At 38.1% G+C, this 21,234-nt stretch overlaps 1 protein-coding gene across 3 annotated transcripts in view; it reads left to right on the top strand.

Moving 5' to 3' along the window:
* The first annotated feature begins 39 nt into the window (after window positions 1-39).
* ZC3H7A (zinc finger CCCH-type containing 7A) overlaps window positions 40-21,234 on the top strand; it is a 30,087-nt gene continuing 8,892 nt past the window's right edge. The window contains exons 1-15 of one of the 3 annotated variants that reach the window (XR_005103842.1): window positions 40-150; window positions 7,009-7,112; window positions 8,268-8,307; window positions 9,145-9,342; window positions 9,872-10,030; window positions 11,658-11,738; window positions 11,827-11,868; window positions 12,687-12,717; window positions 13,229-13,509; window positions 15,269-15,476; window positions 16,453-16,517; window positions 17,252-17,444; window positions 19,106-19,267; window positions 19,873-20,069; window positions 20,288-20,385. Coding sequence is in view for 2 of the 3 variants with exons in the window: in XM_037385013.1 (XP_037240910.1) it covers window positions 7,045-7,112; window positions 8,268-8,307; window positions 9,145-9,342; window positions 9,872-10,030; window positions 11,658-11,738; window positions 11,827-11,868; window positions 12,687-12,717; window positions 13,229-13,509; window positions 15,269-15,476; window positions 16,453-16,517; window positions 17,252-17,444; window positions 19,106-19,267; window positions 19,873-20,069; window positions 20,288-20,385 (1,823 nt within the window). In the remaining variant the exon portion in view is untranslated. The remainder of the gene's footprint in view (window positions 151-7,008; window positions 7,113-8,267; window positions 8,308-9,144; window positions 9,343-9,871; window positions 10,031-11,657; window positions 11,739-11,826; window positions 11,869-12,686; window positions 12,718-13,228; window positions 13,510-15,268; window positions 15,477-16,452; window positions 16,518-17,251; window positions 17,445-19,105; window positions 19,268-19,872; window positions 20,070-20,287; window positions 20,386-21,234) is intronic. The other 2 variants (XM_037385013.1, XM_037385014.1) reach the window with 2 other exon arrangements.

Below are 21,234 nucleotides of genomic sequence, written 5' to 3'. Positions count from 1 at the left end.
AGCAGCAGGGGGCGCCTGCGGCGGCGCTGCCGGGGGCGGGGCGGGGGCGGCGCTGCCGTTGTCGTCGTTGTCGCCGCCGTCGCCGTTGCGCCCCCCGGCTCGGTGGCTCCGCCTTTCACGGCGCTGCGCTCCCGCGGGGCTGAGGAGTAGGTAGGGGCTGGGCTGCGCGGCGCGGGGGGGGGGGAGGGGCGCGCTCCGCTTTCCGCGCGTGCGGCGGGGCCCCTCCGCCCGAGGAAGGCGCGCCCGGTCGCAGCCCGGCCCGGCTCGGCTGCTGCCTTTCCGTCCCGCTCGGCGGGAGCCGCTCCCGCCCTTCCCCTCGCCGCGGGGGCCAGCCGCTCTCCGGCCGAGGGTGGGGCCGCGCCTCCGCCGGGGCCGCCGCCCGGCCCCTCCCAGCGGTGCAAGCAGCCCTCCCGCTGCCGGTTGCCTGCGGGGGGCGGCGGGCGCCGCCAGTTGTGCGGGAGAAGTTGGCGGGCCCGGGTGGCGGCCGCCCCCGGGGAGGGCTCCCCGCGGCAGCCGGGTGGCGCGAACAAAGGCGGCGGCAGGCGGGCCCGGTGCGGGGTGGGCTGAGGGCGCCGGGCGCACTAGGCTCTGGCCTGGCCCGGCCCGGCCCGGGCCGCGGGGATTGGCGGCCAGGGAGCTCTTCTCCTGTTGCTCCGGCTCGCCAGTGCAGCCCCGGCTCGCAGTGTGCCCGGGCCCGCCATGCCGTGCTTAGGGCGGGCGGGAGGAGCCCCGCGGCCGCCGCGCCTAGCCGGGCCCGCCGCAGCGGGGGCTCGGCCGTCGGGAGAACGCGGGGCCCGTTTCCATCCCGTTGGTTTGCGGAGGCGGTTCCCGCTCCGGCAGCGCTGCTACGGTTGGCTTGCAGAAAGTCCTGTCTGTGTTGCAAGATGTAAAAAAAAAAAAAACCAAACCAAAAAACAAACAAACAAAAAAACCCCAAAACAACCAAACAACAAAACCCACAAGAAACCCAACCCAAACGCAAAGGCTGTCAAATACGCTCGTCAAAATCTGTTGACAGAGCTTGTCTTGGTGAAAATTCTGTCGATAAATCTGGACTTGGTGATAAGATACTCCTCCTTCAGCTCGGATTTTGGAGCTGTTCTTTACTAAGTGTCTAAGGGAGCCATAAACCAAAGGCTCCAGCCCCACTCCTGAATTTCCCAGGAAAATGAAGCGACTTAGAAAAGCACCTTTGTTCTCTCCTGTTTCTTTCATGGGTCTAGAAAAAGCCATGTAGGAAAGCTATCAAAACAGAAAACAAACCTTGAACTGTATCTTACTATTTCATGTGTGGGGAATGAGTGGGAGCGGATGTGGCTAAAAAATAAAGAACGTGGAATGAATCGATGTTAAACTGTTGGGGTGGGTGTCTTCTTGCATTTGTTTAATTTGGATATTTCATTTTGACAACAGCCAAGATTGTTTCTCTTTACAGAAATAAAAAGTGAAATAGTTATGTTTGTGGATTAAGTTGGTTTTTTGTTTGACGTAACGGAGTTGTGTGATTGTGGCCGGAAGTATTAGATGGAGCAGAGGAATTAACTCAAAACTATGGAAATGTGTGTCGTGTGCTGTTTTCCCTGTTCCCCCTGCAGCATGTTATGTGTTTGAAATGTCTTATGTAATGACCTAGTGATGCATGAGCATAATATTAAATCTTCTGTGCCTATGCTATCTGAGGAAGATATTTCTAAAAGATTTTGTGTTAAGATTTCTGTTTTGTGTTAAGATTTCTGTTTTTCTTTCTTCATCTTGATGCCGGTCCAAGTCTGGTGAGCAGTTTACAATCTTTGTAATGTATGTTTTAATTTGCGCTGTAGTTTTTAAATGAATAATTGCAACTAATACCGTCAGATGGTTAGGATAGGCAATGAAGTTGCCTTGAGAAGGCTGCTTTGGGTCAGGCTTGTTCTGTGTTGGGCAGGTGCTTGATGTCCGGTTTGGTTCTTGGTAGAGTTGGGAGTGGGGGGAATGGAGGTGATTCTGCCAGTGAGTTCCTTCTATAGGAGGCAGATAGGGTATAGCTGCACGTGTCCCACTTGCTTTTCTCACCTGTTTCTCTTGATAGAGGGACCTGCTCTCTTGTGCTTCTGGGGTGGGGATTATATGTATATAGCTTTTTGTAGCCAGATGCCTGAACAGATTATGCTAGTTGCTGCTGTTACTGGTGCAGGAGGTAGCAGCAGAGATCGGCTTTCACTTTTTATAGGTGAAAGGGATTTATGTGGCCTGCCTTTCAGTCATATATTCACTCCTACTGTTCTGTTGCAGTCTTCCCTGTTCTTTTTGCAGTCATCCCTTTATTCTAGGACCCAGAGTGTAACTTCTCTTTTCTGTACTGCAGTTTTCCTTTATGCAAACACTGGTGAGCTGTTCATGTTTTTATTTTACATGCAGACTTCTGTTTTCAGAACTTCTGATTGCTGATCAAAGTTTTGACATACAATGGTGTAGATGCTGGGTTAATTTTTGACTGAGTTGACTCTTTTTAGTTTGTTACCTCTTCTCCTGCCTGTGTCATAATGAGCGGGAAGAATGCTGGTGCTAGAGTACAAAAGGGGGTCTCTTTGCTCAGTGTGATTTTCACTAGACTTGCATCCCAGTCAAGGTTCCTAATTCAGCTGAACCACTGAGGCTGGTAGAGATCTATCGGCAGCGATCATGATAAAATTTTCAGTGTGCTTTGTACTGTATAAAGATCTAATTTGAGATTTCTGTAACCCGGTAATTGCATTAATAGTCAACTCAGTGATGCATGGCAAGGGGATGCTTCTGTAAACACATGTATATGCTGCACTTTGTAAGTTTTAGCTCTGTGGAAAAGGAGGTGCAGTGAGGACCACTGTCTTGCAGTTGTTCGCAGCATTTAGGATTGAAGGTACAGGGAATGCTTATATGAAGTATTTATGACAACTGGAACCATTAATGTCAGTAACGAACAATAGCAGAATTATTTGGTCAGATGAAGGTCATTATTCCCAGTGGTAGTAGTTCTGGTCCCCAAATGCATTTTTCCTCTGTTCTCTGTTCACCTCTAAGCAAGCTGTCTGCAGAAGCGTATGCGACAGGAGAAAAGACTTGGTCCTGTCCAGTTCCTTATCCTTTGGGAGTGAACTTTCAACTGGGGGAACTTGTGTGCATGGCAAACTGTAGATGAATTTGCAGTTTTAAAATTAAAAGGCTAGATTGTTCAGAGTTTTAAGGAGTGTGACTTTCCATTTCAGGGTAACAAAGGGGCCTGTATTCCTTCTGCAGAAAAACCCAGCACTCTGTGTTCTGTATGAATTTATTGACTTGCCTTCCAAAGATCAATTTTGCCTTGCAAGATAGTCTAGCAACTGTTGTACTCCAAGCCCTTGTGCCTGAAGAATTATCCCAGGCCTATGCTAAATACTGTGAATATCCTTTAAAACTTATCTTGAATGCCTCAGAAGTGCCAAAATACAGAAACCAAGAAAATTCTCTTGCCCTGTGCTGTAAGGAAAACAAATAACCAGTCAGAGGTGTAAGTGGCTTTGTGTGAGAGAAAAGTGTACGTGTTGCTGTCTGCCAGAGCTGGTTCAAGCCTGTTTTCCTCCGTATCTCCCTTTTGTATAACTGGACCAGCATCTATCAGAAAAGGTGACATTGGCTACTGGCAGAGTACTTTCTGTCATTTGGCTCCTGCTTTTGTGAAACAGGGCAAGCTGAAGCCTGTGATAAAGATAAAACATTATAAATTGTTCTTTAACTTTTTTGGGTTTAGGCAGCTATTTTTTTTTTTCTTTACTAGATTTAATAAATTGAGCTTGTGTTGTTCATGTAATAGCAGTTCTCGAAATACTACATTTAATGCAACAATCAGTTCTGCCCATGACCTTAATTACTCATACATTTATCTGCCTTTTTTTTATTTTAGATCCCATGCTATTTTTTCTTTCTTTTAGCTTGTCTCTTTCAGTGAACTGCACAAAGAGTAAAGCAAGAGTATAGGCTTTGCTTTTCTAGTAATAGTTACAAGCAGCAAAGCCACATGTTAACTTTTTAAACGTATGTACATATGTCTATTTGTTTTAAATTCTGCTCCTGCAGGTGGAAAAGAAAAGCTGTTGCTAAATAGGTTGGGGTTTTTTAAACTTTCAAAGTGGATGGGTGACATTAAAAATCAAGACATGATTATTTGCCTTGTATATTACTGACTCTAATGTGTTTCTGGTTGCTCAAAAGGATCTAAGGATAATTTGGATGGGAGAGATGCTGTTAGGGTTGCTATCTGAAACAGTTTTAAATCCTCTGCAAAATCAAATACTGGGGCAACGTGACTGTCAAAGTGTGTTAAGGAAAGATAACTTTAGTGTGTTAAGGAAAGATAACTTTTGCCTGAACATGGTACAGATGCAAATGACTAAGTAGGAATACAACAGAAAACTGCTTTGAATAGTAAATTACACCACTCACATATGTTCATCACTTGCTAGCTATTCTTTTATCTGTGGTGCCAGTTTGTAACGTTTCCATTAACTTTATTTTCATGGAGACATTGGATCTGGGCATCCTGAAGTTTCAGTATTCCATTTAATCTTTAATATTTATGCTAGAGGTGACAAATAAATGCAATTGTTACTGTGTTGGACTTTTTTCATCTCTTTGCAAGTTGTTCGTATGGAGTATTGGGGTTGTTTAAAATCAGTAAAGCTGATCTTAATGCTTGCCCAGATCTTGGTAGAGGATCACAGAATATCTCAAGGTTGAAGGGACCCATGAGGGTCGTTGAGTCCATCTCCCTCATCCTCACAGAAGCCTTACTAAAAAAAAAATAATTATGGACTTTAAAGTCGTGGTAAAAAGTCTTAAGAAAAGAATGAAGTGCACCACAGAAGTTCAAAAACAAATGGCATATAACGGAAACAAAGAACACCTTTGGTTTTTAAACTAGTATGTTTTCAGTCAGCCTCATAATTCTGGGAGCCTGACGTGATTTGAGATTTGAGTTTGGCAGCAACAGGAGAAGTCAAGATGCCAACCATGGCACATAAGGGATCTCAATGGACTGGGGGAAGAAGAATGGGAAAACAGATATACACCAGGCTCTTGTGTTGTCAAGGTATTACTTTGTCAATTGATGATTCAGGGGACTAAAATATGTTTTACAGAGTTACTTGTTTTTGTGGGAAAGCATATACTGATATTGCTGCTGTCTTCGGTTAGTGTGAGAATTTCTTATTCTAAACCTAAACTGTGAATGAGTAAACAAAAAATATTTGGATGCCCCATATATCTCCTTTTGGCATTTATAATTACATTTCTTCATAGACATGCTATTGTAATTCATTAAAACATTTTTCTTATAATAAATAAATCTTCCATATATGTGCTGAAAGTACAGTGTGTGTTACTAACTTGTGGAAGAAAAGTTGATGCATAAAATAACCACAAACTCATTTTGTAACCATTTTTCATGTTATTTCCTCTGGAGAGTAGATTACTGAGTGCTATTTATATACCTAAACAAGCAATAGCTGAACAATTCATGTTGGCGAACTATTGTAGCTGTTCATGATCTACAGACCTTTCTGTATATTTTATTTTATTTTTTATTTAAAGAGTGTGCTGATATTAGGAGGTCACAGTGGGAAGTGAGGTGAAACGGGGGCCTTGGAGTGCTTCCATTAATTTGTTTAGTGACCTTAAGAAAATTACTGCTTCTTATGATCGTTTAGGAATGTGTTACGATAAGACTAACTCTTAATGACTTGAAATTATGTTGACTTCATGTATTTATTTTTTGATGCTTTGGAAATGTTTGTAAACATTATTAGAGCTCTTCAGATCATTTCATGATTCCAAATCATTCATGGAAAGTAGGGTATCTTCTCCATCTGGTTTCTATTGTCATTTGTGATTTTCTTGAGTTTGCTGGGAATTACTTTGGTTTTTTGCTTTACTTTGTTTTCATTCTTCCATCATTGATGTCTAATGGTAACCTGGCACAAAATACAGGCTTTTTTTAGCTTAGTAGCTTAGTTTCCAGACTAACAGAGACATACTGCATGCAGTTAGGTTTTTTATTTTTACAAAAAGTAATTTTCATCACCAAAAAAATGTATTTCCTCAAGCTAAAAGCCTTTTTCTGAATTTCAGTGTTTTGAGAACAAAACTTTGTCTTGGTGATCTTTCTTGTAAAAATAAGTTGTGTTCTTACATTGCAGTTAGTCACAACTGTACGCAGCTGTGCTGCCGTGCTGCAGGAAGCCTTATCTTGAAGGTTATACAGATTGTTTTAGCCTGTTCAACTCCAACATCTGTAAATCTAGTAAATGAAAGAGACGTGAAGGAAAAAAAAAATCAGTGATCAAGACTATTTAAATTGGATTGAAATGTCAAGCTGGTGATGTGAAATTATATTAATGTAATACAGTTTTTAAAATGAATTTGAAAACTGGTAGTTTCCAAGACGTTCACCTTGGTCAACTGGTAGATATTATTAAAGCAGTAGTATTTTGCTTCTGATTACACCGTGGCAGTTGGGTGATGATGAGAGACTCAAGAATTAGGCAATGGTAGTTTTCTGATCAGTTTGGGTTTTATTAATAAATATACCAGGGTCTTGAATTTATTTCTACTCCAACAAATAAATAAAAGAAGTGTAAAGTTATTAAAAGGGGACAGTGGAGCCTTAGCTTGGTTTAGCAGTAATGCATGCAAGCTGTGCTTGTAATTTGGTTTCGTTTTGCTAAAACGGCTCAGCATCAGAGTAAGTAAGTGGAAAACCAAAGATAAAGTAGAAATTGGAAGAAAGGTTTTCAGTAGAAGTGTTGTGTAACTGGGCTGTTGGTTTTGACTTGGGGCTTCTACCTGTATTGCTGTGGGCACTTCAGTGTTTGAGGTTTCCTCAGAGTGTGTGTGCTGAAGCTGTGCTGCAGTATCATCTGTGTGTTATGGACTTGGTGTTGATGTGAGATTGGATCCTTCTGGTCCGAATGCAAAATGCTATATATTAACAGCCATTTATCTTTATTCCTTTTTGAGGAGTGGCATATCTGAAAAGTGGATGTTCACGATAACATGTCCAATGTGTCAGAAGAGAGGAGCGCTAGACAACAGGACATTAAGAAAGGACTCCAATTTATAGAGTATGATTTTTGTGGTTTTATTCTTGTTCGCTTATACATGTGAGATGGATAGCTCTGGGAAAGTCCCTTTAATATAGCACCAGCGGAGGACAGAGGAGAACTTGTGTTTCTGCTCAGAGTATTTGCTAAAACTCCTCAGAGTATTTGCTTATCTTACACAGAAATGGGGAGCAGTCTTAAAGAAAAGACAGAAGCCCTCTTTGTTCCCAAACAGCAGATTCAAGGTGGGAGGGTATTCCTTTTCTGCATTTGAGAAAAAACAGCATTGATTTTTTTTTTTTTTGTGGGTAGAAAATGATAGCCTGAAAATCCACCTTATGCTTATGGACAACTACACCTGAGACTAGGTTGCTACTGAAAGGGATGGGTTTGCTCACCACCACCACCACGTTTCAACTCTCTAGAGTGAGAATGTAACCTGATGAAAAAATGATCTTAGTAGTCAATTTTCATTTGATTCAATGCCAAAATCTTCTCTAGAATAGAAGATCCTGGCTAGCTTAAAATCATTGTGAAATTTCACACTAGTTTGCTGCTCACATAAGGCATTCTTAAAAAATAAAAAAGGTGACTGCCCTCTTAAAAATTATTTAGAAACAGGTTCTCAGACAACCTATGGAAAGAATTTCTGGTTTTCTTCCTGAAAAGTTAAAAGTAAATACCTCTTTTCTGTGCTAGAGAAAATGTCTGTTGTCATACAGAAGACCTCTTATAATTCCTGTACTGTCATTGGTATGACTTAATTAAAATTGATAAGTTCTTTTGACAGATAGTAATTTTATAATAATTACAAGAAAATTGCAGTTCTCCTTATGTACAACCTGTTTCTGCAAAGTGGAGGGAAGTAAGTTGTTTTTAAACAAACAACATCGGGGTTTTAAACTTGGAGCATTCCAAACCTTAGTAAGTTTTAAACAGCACAGTTAAGACTGGCTATGTAACTTTAAATGAAAATGAGTCATTAGTAATAAGAAAACATGAATGTTTAATCAAAACTGATCTACAGCGCTCCTGCCTTGTTCAGTGCGGGCAATAGACAATATTTAGAGATTTGCCTGTTGCAGCAAGTGAGACTGCTTAAAAGATTATCACAGAGAATACTGGTTCTTACTAAAAGCAATATGTATAAGTAAATTTTGCAATTTCTTTTTCTAGATCTACTTTGCCCTACCCAGGGACACAAGAACAATATGAGGTAATGAAATTACTTCTGCATTTCCAGAAAGGTTTTTAACACAGACCTGGATTACTATATTTATTCTTGCCTTTAATCATCATTTAAGTAATGATACAGTATGAATGGTGATTTACAATGTGTCAGTATTGGAGGTGGAGGACTAACATTGTGATACAGATATTCAGGTATTTTGATGCCCAGAATTCACTTGTACAGCAGTTCAGATTAACTCTTTCTCTACTGGTGTTAGGGTTGAATTCGGGACATCCATTGTATAAAACAATGTGCTATTCTAAATTTAGAAGAGCCCAGCAAAAGTGACATAAAAAACCCTCAGTCATATAAATGTTAACATATTTTGTTTCTGTACATGTTGTTATTTTGAATAATTTTTGACTTATTTTCAGACTCGTCTTTTCAGCATTGTTATCTAATAGTAAATGATTTCACTGGATTTGAGAACATACTAGATAAAAATGCAATCATTCTGATAGTTTTAGATTAAAAACCCCCTTCTGTTCTGCCAAAGCAACCTTTTTGCACTACTGGTTTGCCAGTTGCTATGGCTGCTGCTTGCTGAAAAATGTATGGAACATATGTATGTCTTTTTAAAGTTACTTACACCAAGTAATTTTTTTATCAGTAGTTCAGCCTTTATTTTATTTACATGTATTGTGGTGTTGAATATTAGAGATTGTCATGGAAAAATATCAGAAGAAAAATACTAATCTAGACAAAAGGTTTGCATTTCAATTCTGTGAAGTTGCGAGTATAAATTTTCTGGTTTAAAATGTATTTGGAAATACAGAAGATCAGAAAACTGCTGTTGATGAGTGTTTCTTTCCTTTGTTCCAGTTATTTATACGAGAGCTTGTCAGAAATCTTTTTAATGAAGGGAATGATGTATATCGAGAAGGTGATTGGAGAGGATCACTGAGTCACTATACAGAAGCTATAAACATAGCTGATTATGCCAATTCTGAAGAAATCCATGTATCTGATGATATTTTAGAGAAGCTGCACGTGAACAGGATAGCATGTTTTTCAAATATGGTAAGCTTCTGTTTAAACTGTGTGATTTCTCCAGAACAATGTGCTAACAGTGTATGAAGATACGGACAGTTTCCTAGCGAGCGAAAAGCTCTTGGCTTGAGAATTGCCATGTTTCAAATCATCGCTTTGGCATGTTCTCTACAAGTACAATCATGGAGATCTTTTAAGTTATAGTACTAGAATATTAACGTAAGAGAGATGCTAGGTTTGAAAGCTGATGGAATGGTGTTTGTATCCATTGATACTGCTGATTGTACCTGCCTCTGCTGCTTTCTCTGTAGAATAAGATGGCTCTTGTGAAAGAGCTAAATTGTCTTCATAACTGTTACTAGATTTTACATGAATGATGGCACTGCTTGTTTTTAGTTGCATAAGTCGCTGACTTAGCAACACTCACACATGCAGTGTGCAGTGGCCTTGGTGAATGTTTCATATAGTGTTTCAATACCTTCATCTAATAGAGTTTACATTCGATATTTCAATGATAATAGTTCTGATTAGTGCCTTTGGGTTTTTTTCCTCCTCATAGGGTTTGCATGAAAAGGTTCTAGAAGACTGTGAGATAGCATTAAGATTGAATGAAAACAATTTCAGAGCGCTCTATCGGAAAGCAAAAGCTTTGAGTGAACTGGGCAGGTATAAGAAGGCTTATGATGCTGTAGCAAAATGTTCTCTTGCTGTGCCACAGGTAGGTATATGACATATTGATGATTATTTTTAAAGATTTAATACAGAAAACATATATGAAGACCATTAAAGGCTTTTTGTTTTGTTGTTTGTTTTTTTTTTTAATGCAGTAAAACATTTTTATTCCTTGAAGAATTGTTTTTTGCTGTGGAAGAGGAGACTAATAGCAGAGATGATAGTCCCCAAACTCAGTTTGTTGTGTTAACTTTCAGGAGTAGAAATAGTGGCTTTGCAGTGGGAGTCAAGAGCCATAAATGTTTGCAATAAACACTAGAACTGCTGAATTAATTGTTTAAAATTCTCTGCAGTCAGAAGTATACTCACGACATAAGGAGAAAAACAATCTATTGTTATAACATACGATATAGGGTTTTTTTTATAACTGTGTTTTAGCTTTCCAGGTGTTTAGTAACGTTCTTATTTGTGCATTTTCTCCATCTGAATCACTTGCTATGCAAGTGAATCACTAATCTTAGACTATCTGTATTAGAAAGCAGCGTGTGGCGTAATAGGAGAGGATCTGCAATGCTGGTCCTGAGGATCTGATTTCTGTGGTGGTTTGGGAGTGGGTTTCTTTGTTTTTTTTAAAGAGTTGGAGTGCATCAGGTGCTCTCCTGCAGCACTTCCAGTTTAGTTTCATCCAAAATGTATCTAATTTGGCTTTCTGAGATCCTTCATAATGTGAACTAACAAGCAGTGAGTGAGGATGATTGAGATTTCACTGCAGAAACGCATAGTTGATTTGAACCAAAATACTGATGGAAACTACATGCTTTGCTCAAAACAGACTGATCATGGGACAGAGTACTGTGTTGCTTTTTTTTTTTTCCTTTCTATATTAAAGTTACAGTGAAATGGCTAGACAAACTGTTGAGCATAGGTTTACCTCTTGATATAGAGGAGGTTTCAGTTGTGTTTCCAAAGACAGAATCAGCTTATTTGAACGTGTAACTCTGGTTCCTCACTTTGCACCTCCAGATTTGAATGTTTTTGCTTAAGGTTTATATACCTTTATGTAAGTTTTATAAATAGCTTTTTCTAGCTGTAGCACATGTTGTTAAAGCTAAATACAAAAAAAAAATATTAAAAGTATAGTTACAGGACAGAGTGAAATAAGACCAGGTTTTTAACTCAACTTTTCTAGTTGTATGATGGAATTACTGCCAAAATATGGAGTTCTCATTAAATATTCAGCAGTGTTATGTAGTAGCTGACATAATGGTGATCAGAAATGTGGCCCTCAGTTTGTGAAAAACCTCCTATCCTGTCAAAGAGCAAACACCCTCCTCAAATAAACAAAAAATACCCACTCACAAAAAAACCCACTTCTCTGAACTTCTCTGGTTTTGGGAAAATCTGTATGTTATTTTAAATTCAAATAAATGGAAGAGGAGGATAGTTCTATTTTTTAGCTTTAAAAAAAATTCCAAATATTGAAGTTAATTTTGCTTGAAGGTAGCTGTATTTTTCAGTGTTAGCTTGCAGTCCCATGTATTTGTGAAAGAGTAAAGATGCATTGAGACATCCTGCTTATGGGAATCTTTCAGAATATAGACTGAGATGTAAATGGACGTCTTGACCAGATGACAATACATGTAAATTATGAAATTCTGTTTATGTCTTTTTAGGATGAAAGTGTGATTAAGCTTACCCAAGAACTAGCTCAAAAACTAGGCTTAAAAATAAGGAAAGCATATGTAAGAGCAAAGGTAAGGTTTTCTTGTAGCATTGTACACGTTGAAGTTTCACTCAGTTGGTATCAGTTTTGTATTTAATGAAGGTATCTTTTCATTGCAGCCACCCTCCTCAAATTCAATTTCTAGTGATGTATCAACTCAGGTAAGATTTTACATGTTGCAGGTGCAAGCTGGCCTTAAATTACAGGGAATAATTGTTTCATAATTTTGTGATGATGAAGTGAAAGTGGTGGAATTGACATTTTATGTAAGATGCTGTTATTTTGGGCTTTAGGATTCTCTTGATCTTTGTGTTCGGTTTTGCTGTATATTTATGGCAGCATGGTAATTTATGATTATCATCCAGGTTATCTTTATAGAATAAACATTAGCTAAAACATTAAATCCAGTGTAATGAATATATTTACTTTTAATGTCTTGAGGTAAAGGCATAGTTAATGTGCTTATTTATTTCATTTTGTTGACAATCATCAAAGCTAAGCATGCTGGGATAAAAATCCCTTTTAATTTATGCATTTGTCCAAGTTGGACCTTGGTTAGCAGCCAAACTTGCCTTTATCTTGCTATTTGTAATGTGTCTGAACAGCAGGAACAGAGTCCATCTTTATCCTACAGACTTTTTTCATGGGAACATAGACAGTTCAGCTGTAAATGTGCGAGGAAACATAGGAAGAGCTCAGTTAACGTAATGTTTAGACTCTCATTCACTGAAGTATCACTCTCCCTTTTGTTGGTTGGTTGCAGATTTTTAGTGATACCGTGAGTGGATTTTAGTCTCTAAATGGATGCTTTATCTAAAAAATTATTTGACCAGTAAATTCCATTAGATTTCATAAATTTCAAATTTTATAAGACCTAAATTTCTGAGGACTTACATTTTTACTCTGTAAATATGTATTTGAAAATTTTTAGTGGCTCTTGTGCAAAGTGCTGAGAGGTGCTTTTTTTTTTCACTTACAGAATTCTTCTTCTGTAGAAGATATTGAGTTAGGTGAGTCTTGTTGTGTTACAATATTAATGCTAGCAAGCTAGATATGCCGTGCATATTTGTTAGGAAATTTCTTAAGAAAAGATATCTTGTCATTTGAAAGATCTGTTGCAAAAAGTTTGATCTTTTTATCTCTAAAACTACATATTTAAGTGGCTGAGCAGATTTCCTTTTGGTCTCTTCAACTTGATATCATTGTAACTGCTCCTATAGTGATCATCTCATAACTGTTACTTGGAAAAATAGGGAGTGGAGAATAGGCCAGAGATTTAGTCAAGTATCAGGTCTGTAACTTTTCTTGTCTTTTTTATTTTGAGTAATATATAAACACTGAGATATAGGTACACGTGAATTAGAAGTTAGTGGAAGCTGAAGGCATTTAATGCGGTTTTGCTTAAATATTCTTCATGTTTCTCTACTTGCTCACCTCCCACGTTGTCAGGGTAAAAGTTATGGAAGATATTTTTACATCTTTGAACAAAAGTTCCAGTCATTCCCATTTTATCTGTTTCAGATTTATCTGACCAGAAGAAAGAGATGGTTTCTGCTGCTTCTTCATCAAACTTTGTTTCTGAAGTGTCTAAAGTGGCATCAGTACCTGTACCATCTTTAGCTTCTGTTATGCCTCTTCAGGTGGAAAAGCTTTCTTTGCCTTCTGCAGTTTTGGCAAATGGAGGGAATGTTTCTTTCTCTATGCCAGAAGCATGTTTAGATTGTGGAGATGGAGATATAATTATTGGTGAAGAACTTGATGAATTACTTGACTCTGTGCCTGATCCAGATGAAAGCATAATGGTAAGACTTTTTTGTTTGTTTTCTTTCTCAGAAGTTTGTCCTTATGAGTGCAATCTTGTATTTTTTCAAGTGGGTTAGTAGTGATATGCGAGTTACATTGAGCTGTATTTGTGCATATTTGGGTTGATTTTCTCAGGTGCCGATGCTTGTAAATGTGGCTGTAAAGATGCTAACTAGGACCCAGCAGAACTCCAAGGACAATTACATTGGGTTTACATGTTAGAAGACCTGAGTGAAGTTGCTGGGAGAGAGAGATTACTTCAGAAATACTGCTACATGCTACTATTAATACTACCACAGTGGGAGGGATACTATTTCCAGGGAGTACTATGAAAGTGAAGTAGGCGTTTGAAGTCTGGGCTAGTTTGTAATGGTTTTTTTGGTGCAAATAAACCCTCTCAGGACCTGAGGGTGTGTTGGAGTGTTCACCCTGTAGCTATAGAAATTATAGTTAAGCACATGCTGTTAGCTTTGCAGGACAGTAGTGCCTGTGCTGTAGTCTCCTAGTGCGTTCACTAGTATCTCTGCAGTTGGAGCATTGTCCAGATCCATTTCCTGGACAACCAGAAATAGTTAGACCATCATGAGTTTTAACTTTTTATATTTTTTAGAGGAGATTATTAGAGAAGTTTAGGCATGTGAAGAGTTGATCTCCATTACGCCGTCCTTCCACAGCTAGAACAGGCTATGAAGCATACAGAGTTCTTCAACTATTAGTCAAAACAAGAGCTCTGATTGCTGAGCAGAGATGCCTGAACTTCTTACCAAGGGTACTGACTCTGCTGTGGCCCTGCCAGTCATGTGGAGCCCTTACTATTGCAGTGGTAAATGAGGCTGTGGTATATTTAATTCTTCAGTTAGTTGGGATTTTAATTCCTCATTCAGCTGTGGATGCAGTTGTAAATAATTAAAAAATGATTGGGCTTCTAATTCTCTGTTTTATGCACTTAGTTTTGTAGCAATTATTTTGGAAATGTAGAAAGTAATTATTTTGAAGAGACCCAAGGAAGCTTGTTGTAGTGAAAAATAAGAGAGGAAATAAAATCTTCCAAGAAGACTGCCGTCTTGTGTAGTGCAGAATCTTGAGTTGTAGGCTAACAACTTGGGGAACAGAGGGAGTTCCACATTGGCCAAACTGTGCAGAACGATTTGGTCAGCCTCCATACAAGGGGGAAGCTTCATGGGATGACAGAAGGGAGAGAAACTCCCCCACTTGCTAGGTCCCTAACAACGGTGTACAGAAGGACAGGTTATTTTCTATGGTGAAAAGAAGGTCATCAGGCCTATGCTGAACATGGTTTCATTTGATGGTATCTGAAGATTTATTTAAAAGCTAACTCTTTACTGTACTGCAATTTGAATTATGTTCTCTTTATTTAGAAAAAAAACATGTTGATTTCTGTCTCTTCCTACTATTCCCTGTTGTCTTACATTTTTAACATAATTTGGAAATTCAGCTCCAATCTGATAGATTAAAAAAATCCAAATCTGTTAAAATAATAAACTTCAGCTAACTGAACCTTGACAGTGGGTGACTCATTGGCAGTTCCTGGTTTTAGAGCACTGTTCAGGGTGATGACTGTAGTTCTCTTAAGTGTACTGTAGCTCTGTACAGTACTGTAGTGTACCTATCGTTATGTTTCAGTAGGTTTATAAAAACTTCGCAAAAACTTTAGTAAAAGAAATACTATTGCAGATTGTGTTCTGGAGAGTTGTTTTGCCATGTGTGAACATTCTTTTTAAATTTCTTTTTTTCCAGCAAACTACAGGAGCCAGAGGACCGATGCCTGCAGGAGGTGTAGCTCCTAGTGTACCTTTCTCTGCCTCTTTGTTGGGGACACTGCCAGTTAGTACAGGATTTGTTCCTTCACCTTCTCTTTCAGAAATCTTTTCACAGCCTTTGGCTTCTTCACTGGAAAACTTTTGTTCACCATTAAGCACCTTTTCAATCAGTGACCCAAAAAGAGGTAAGAAATTAGTCTTAATATTTAACCTCTTACAAAGAGAGGGAGTTGTGTGTGATCCAGCTGGCTTCTCTATTTAACAAATGAGGTTTTGCAACTATTCAGTAATATGTAACACCCATATAACAATTGAGCTGTGCTCACAATTTTTGATAATATTGATAATCACTGTTGATTGTACACAAGAATTCATAAATAAATCTTTTGTTTACTTGGGGTCTGCATAAGCGTGCTCCAGACTCCCTCTGTTCACTTTTTCTGCATTTATTATTTGTTCTGAGTAAGTATAAAGAAGGAACGATACTCCTTCAGTTCCCAGCTGTGTCTATGTGTGTGTGTCTGTGTCCCTAAACAAAGGTGTTCTTAAGGCTTAAACAATTTCTCATGATTTCGCAGTAAACAAGATTTCTAGAAGGCTAATATAAGAGTGTACTCTGAAAAGATTGCATGTTTGGATTCAAACTCCAGGGACTTTTTAATTATATAGTGAAATCAGGTGTGTGAAAGATATAGTCAGTGAACTAGAAAAGGTAATATAGTTTTGTCTCTAATTGTCAGTGTTAGAGGAGCATGCTGTCTGTAGAACAAAGCCAAATTTACAAAATAAAATTAAAACTAGAACGACAGAAGAATAACCCGCTTTCATCTCCTCATTTTTGATGGTCAGGTATTGCTTATTTAGCTACCCTTTTTGTACCGCACAAGTATCTTCATGTTGCTTAGCATATGCCTGTGAAGCTACTGCTGATGTTAATCAGATGGTTATATTGAAGATGATTACCTAGTAATTTTTCAGCCCAGATGCTTACAAGGGGCTTTTACATAACTGAAAAAAATAATCACAGCAAACCAAAAAACCTTTGTTGTTAGTCAAAACCCCAGACCTTTGATACTTCTACTTCTCAGGAATGATAAATGATTTTTTACATAGGATGTTTTGAGTAAATGGAATAATTAAAACAACTTTTTATTCCTTTAGACCTCTCAAGTTCAGCTTCTAGAGATGGAACACCAACACTTAGCAGCAATAATTCCCCATTGTTTGTAAGTATTAACGCCTTGAAGGCTTAACATAGATCTTAATTTTTCCAGTAGAAGTTTCTGATTTTAAAATAAGCACTCTTACCATTAAAATATGGTTCTGGCTTGGAAAACAGTTGTACAGTAGTGGTCAGCAACAGTAATTGAACACAAGAAAAAATTTACAAAGGTTTATTTTATATATGCAAACTTTGACTACTCTCATAGCCACTTTTCCGGGGAACTTGCTGTGAAATACCGTGGAAGTGTAAAATAACCAATCTAAGAAAGAGAAATGCTCTTATGATCTGACTGCCAAATAGTAGGAATTGTGGAGAGCTGTCCTAGTTAGAAGAGCAGAGCAGAGATCACCTTGTGTCTGAGGATCTGCCCGGCCTTGGTGTTCTAGTCGTGCTGTATGTTTTCAATAGTGTTGCTGGCCATTGATTGTATGGGGAAGGATGGCATTAAGGATTGCATCCTCATGAGCCAGGATGGAGTAATAATTAGCCTGTCAAGTGCTGCTGTTCTCCCTATACCTGGTTGGGTCTTGTTATATGCTTAAGTTGTGCTGGGTGTGTGGCTTTTGTAAAATCTCTTGTGTCCCTTCTTAGACATGTGGTTAAGTTTGGATTATGATTTTTTGTGTGTGTGTGTGTAGTCTTCCTATGCTTTGAAGAATCATTTCAGTAGGTTAAATTGTAATTGTAGCTAAATTAAATTATATGGATGGAGTAAAATATGCTTTCTTCCAACAGATAAATGGCCCTAGTAGTTTGTTTGGGTCTGAAAATTACATGGGAATTGCAGGCCAAACTAGAAATGACTTTTCAAATGTTTGTAGCAGTGCAACTGCTAATATACCTGTATCTTCAGCACTTACTGGAAGAAACCCATTAGAAGGTACACATGAGCTAAGACAGGCCTGCCAGTTATGTTTTGTCAAAAAAGGTAAGGTGCTTTTCAACTCAGTTTGGTTGATTTTTTGAAAAATAAAAGCGTGCATTTAACATTTCAATGTTTGTAAATTGAAATACTGTTGTCTTCTAAACAGTGTTAACCCTGACTTGTTCTTTGCAGGTGTAGTGTGATCCTATGATTAAGGAACTGGTAAAATGTTCCAACAGCTATTTTATCTTCTTTCTTCTTGTCTTTATTTCTTATCCTAATAGTTTCTTGATTCCTAAACCCACCATGAATCACCACACATTTTCCCCAACCTGTATGTGAGGTTGTTCATATTCTGTATTCGCTTTCCTCCCCACCCCCAGGGTACGGTGAAGAATGACACCTTTACTCAAGACTAAAAAAAACTTGCAATACTCTCTCTGATTGGCCATGGGGAATTGAACTGCAGTTCAAAGTACCTGGTAACCTTCACATCCCATCTGTTTTATTCTTCTTTGAAACTAATTCTAAATCATAATCCAGAGGCTTCCAAACCTTAGTAATAATTAACTCCACTGTATTGACTCAAAGAATCCTAACTAGCATTGGGCTTTAATATAACTAATCTTGTAGGCCTGAGCTGTTGCTGTTAAACAGAGCCATATTCTAGAGGCAGTAGCTTTTATTACGACTAATCTTAAAAATAAGCATTGTGTTTCAAGTTACAGGTATCAATTGATACTGCTATGCTAATAAAAAATTGTATTGAGATATTTAGGGGATGACTATTGTAGTTTTAAAAACTTTGTATTAGTTTAGAATTACTTTTAGAAGCAAAGTAAATACATGAAGGCATGTTTGAAAAAACATAGAACATAATCTGTTAAAAACAGGAACTATAAAATACTGCTGGAAGTACTTAGCATGTTCCTAACTTCACTTCTTGTATCAAAAGATCAATTTCTTCTGTTTCTTTGCATCTCTGTCAAAGTCTTTAAGTGTGTCCTGCTTTTACTACCTCCTTTTGAAATTGTACCATTCCATCAGCTTCTTGTCAAGGGTCCCTTAAATAGCAAAATTCATTGAGAATTGCTTGTCTTCAGACTATCCTTGTTGTCTTCATTTTGGTGGTAATGTAATCTTCACTTCACAGTATTGTCCTAAAGACAGAGTGTAAAGCTAGGCGTATTTTTGTTTCCAAAATCTCAAAGTTCTGGTATTGGCATTCATGTTTTTGGCACGTGTATGCTTCCTCCGTAGCGAATTTTGTCTCTGAACATATTAACTGTTCTGATACAATAACAGTTGAAGGTTAAGAGAGCTGATGCTGATCCTTGGAATTCATCTGCATTGACTTGTTATAAATAAACAATTTAAGTTTAAAATTAGTGTTGTAGAAATACATGCTTTGGAATTTGAAAGATGGTAGCAATTTGTGGCTGTCCTAAAGTAATCTTAAGGTTGTAACACAGCGTCCCTCCCCAGATAACTTGTAGGTTTTTTCTTGCTGAGAATGGTCCTTTTGTAAGTACTGAGTTTTTTTTCTATTCTGCTCTACATAGCTGTTAATGACTTTTGGTTCTTCAGAGTTGCTGGTGCAAGTAGGAATTCTATACAGTGTGTTCATGTATTGCTTTTGGGCTTATGTGCCAGTCTGTGTATGGAAATGGTAAATGTATGCTGCAATTTATGCAAATATAAGAAATCATCTGTGATTGTTTCAGGTCCTAAATTATTGGATTATGCTTACCATCCCGGTTTAGAACATAAATGTAAGAAGGATATTCTAATTGGCAGAATAAAAAACTCTGAAGATAAATCATGGAAAAAAATACGCCCAAGACCAACAAAGACACAGTATGTAGGACCATATTATATATGTAAAGGTACGTGTTATAGAAGGTAAAATATTAATGCCTACTCTCAAAGTTATATAGTTTAGCTTTTTCTTGCTTATGGGAGGTGGAGAAGGGATGTTGCTGGGTTGTTTGTGTTTTCAAAGGCTGTAAGGAGAACCATATTTTGAGCATTCATGTGATTATCTAGAGAACATGCACTGTGTTTCTGTACTGTTACTCTCCATGAATAACTTTGCTTCCAAATGCTGGGCTGTCACTATTCAAACAATAAGAAAAATGCATTCTTGTCAGATTTTTGCAGTATGAACCTCTACTTATGATGTAGGCAAGGTGACTCATGGATTAATTGACAGCTGTATTTAAGCAAAGGGTATTCTGGGTTCTCAGCACTGTTGCCTTAGACTAGAAAAGGGTAGTTGATGGAGGTGTGCATCAGCCTTTCTGGGGAGTTTTACATTTTCAGCAAGTCCTTCAGCATTAAGGTTTTTCTTCTGTTAGATTTCAGTGACCCATTTACGATAGATGCACCTTTTTTATTAAAAACATTTGAAACTGAGTTAGTGGAAGTTTTAAGAATAGTTTCCAATAAAAGTTGTGTAATAGCGATGTCATATTCCATGTTACCATTTCAGATGTTGCTGCTGAAGAGGAATGTAGATACCCAGGTCATTGCACATTTGCATATTGTCAAGAGGAGATCGATGTGTGGACGCTGGAGCGCAAAGGAGCCTTTAGTCGAGAGGCTCTTTTTGGAGGAAACGGAAAGATCAACTTGACTGTGTCCCGACTTCTTCAAGAACATCATGGATTATTTATGTTTCTTTGTGAGGTGCTGCTTTATTTCTAATGACACAATAAAAGTTATAATAGATAATAAAATTACCTGGAAAGAAATGCTGTGGTTCATGCATGACTTATTTTGTAAATTTTGAGATGCGTGTTCAGTAATAGTCTGGCTAGCTTGAAGTCTCTTAAAATTTTTAAGGTAAGGTATATTTTTAAATGTATAAAGTACATAAGCTATAATTATCTGTTTTTGTATTCCAGAAATGTTTTGATCACAAACCCAGAATAATAAGCAAAAGGAACAAGGATAACTCATCTTCTTGTTCTCATCCTGCTATGCATGACTTTGAAGATAACAAGTATGTCTGAAATACCATCTCTTTGTTTCAAATTAAAAGCACAGGTTTCACGGCATTTTTAAAATATTGACTTCGATTTCTTACCTGTTGATGAACTTCTCGACCTTGGTAACAGACTGTTATGCTTTGGCGGTATTGAGAAGTCAAACTTTGTGAACAAGGATTGTCTCATGTAACTAAATTAAAAGAGAAGTATGTTTTTTATTAGTGCATTAAAAATTAGTGCATCCACCCTCATGTTTGAATCTGACTGTTTTAGTGTCAGTTTGTTAATAGCTCATCTACCACTGAGCTGCATTGATGTAAATTGATGTGTGATGTTAAATTAATATAGGAATTCATGTTTGCTCTTTCTTCAGTCTGGTTTGCTTATTTTGCTGTAGTTTTAACTCTGTTAAGAACAGGTTTACCTTAATTACAGTGTCTCAAGTAGACCGTGTTCTTTATTAATACAGTTGATAAAAAAGCATGGGAAAGTGTCTTTATTAAATAAGTTTTGGAGAATTAATAGACTTACATTTTTATATGATGGTAACGTAAGTGGGAGCAGTTTAATTACTTTGTTTGTACTCCCCTATACTGAGGAAACGTTACAGCTGTAAGAGCTAGGCTGTTACAGTGATGCATCAACTCTTTCTTTAATGGTGCTCTACAAAAGAATAAATACTTGTAATTAGATCAGGATATATACTTGAAAGGGGACATGACATGCTTTCCCTCTTGGAACCCGGTGATCCAGCTGGATTGAATTCAGTAATGCTTTGCAGAAGAGGGGCCTCTGGATTTCACCAGAGTACTGTTTTGTGATACTGGTTTACTCAGCCTAGAAATGACAATTAGATGCTACTT

Source organism: Falco rusticolus, chromosome 4 (genome assembly GCF_015220075.1).
Source record: "Falco rusticolus isolate bFalRus1 chromosome 4, bFalRus1.pri, whole genome shotgun sequence".
Classification (NCBI taxonomy): Eukaryota; Metazoa; Chordata; class Aves; order Falconiformes; family Falconidae; genus Falco; species Falco rusticolus.
The sequence above is the reverse complement of the archived record's forward strand: the minus strand, read 5'-3'. Positions and strand labels throughout refer to the sequence as shown.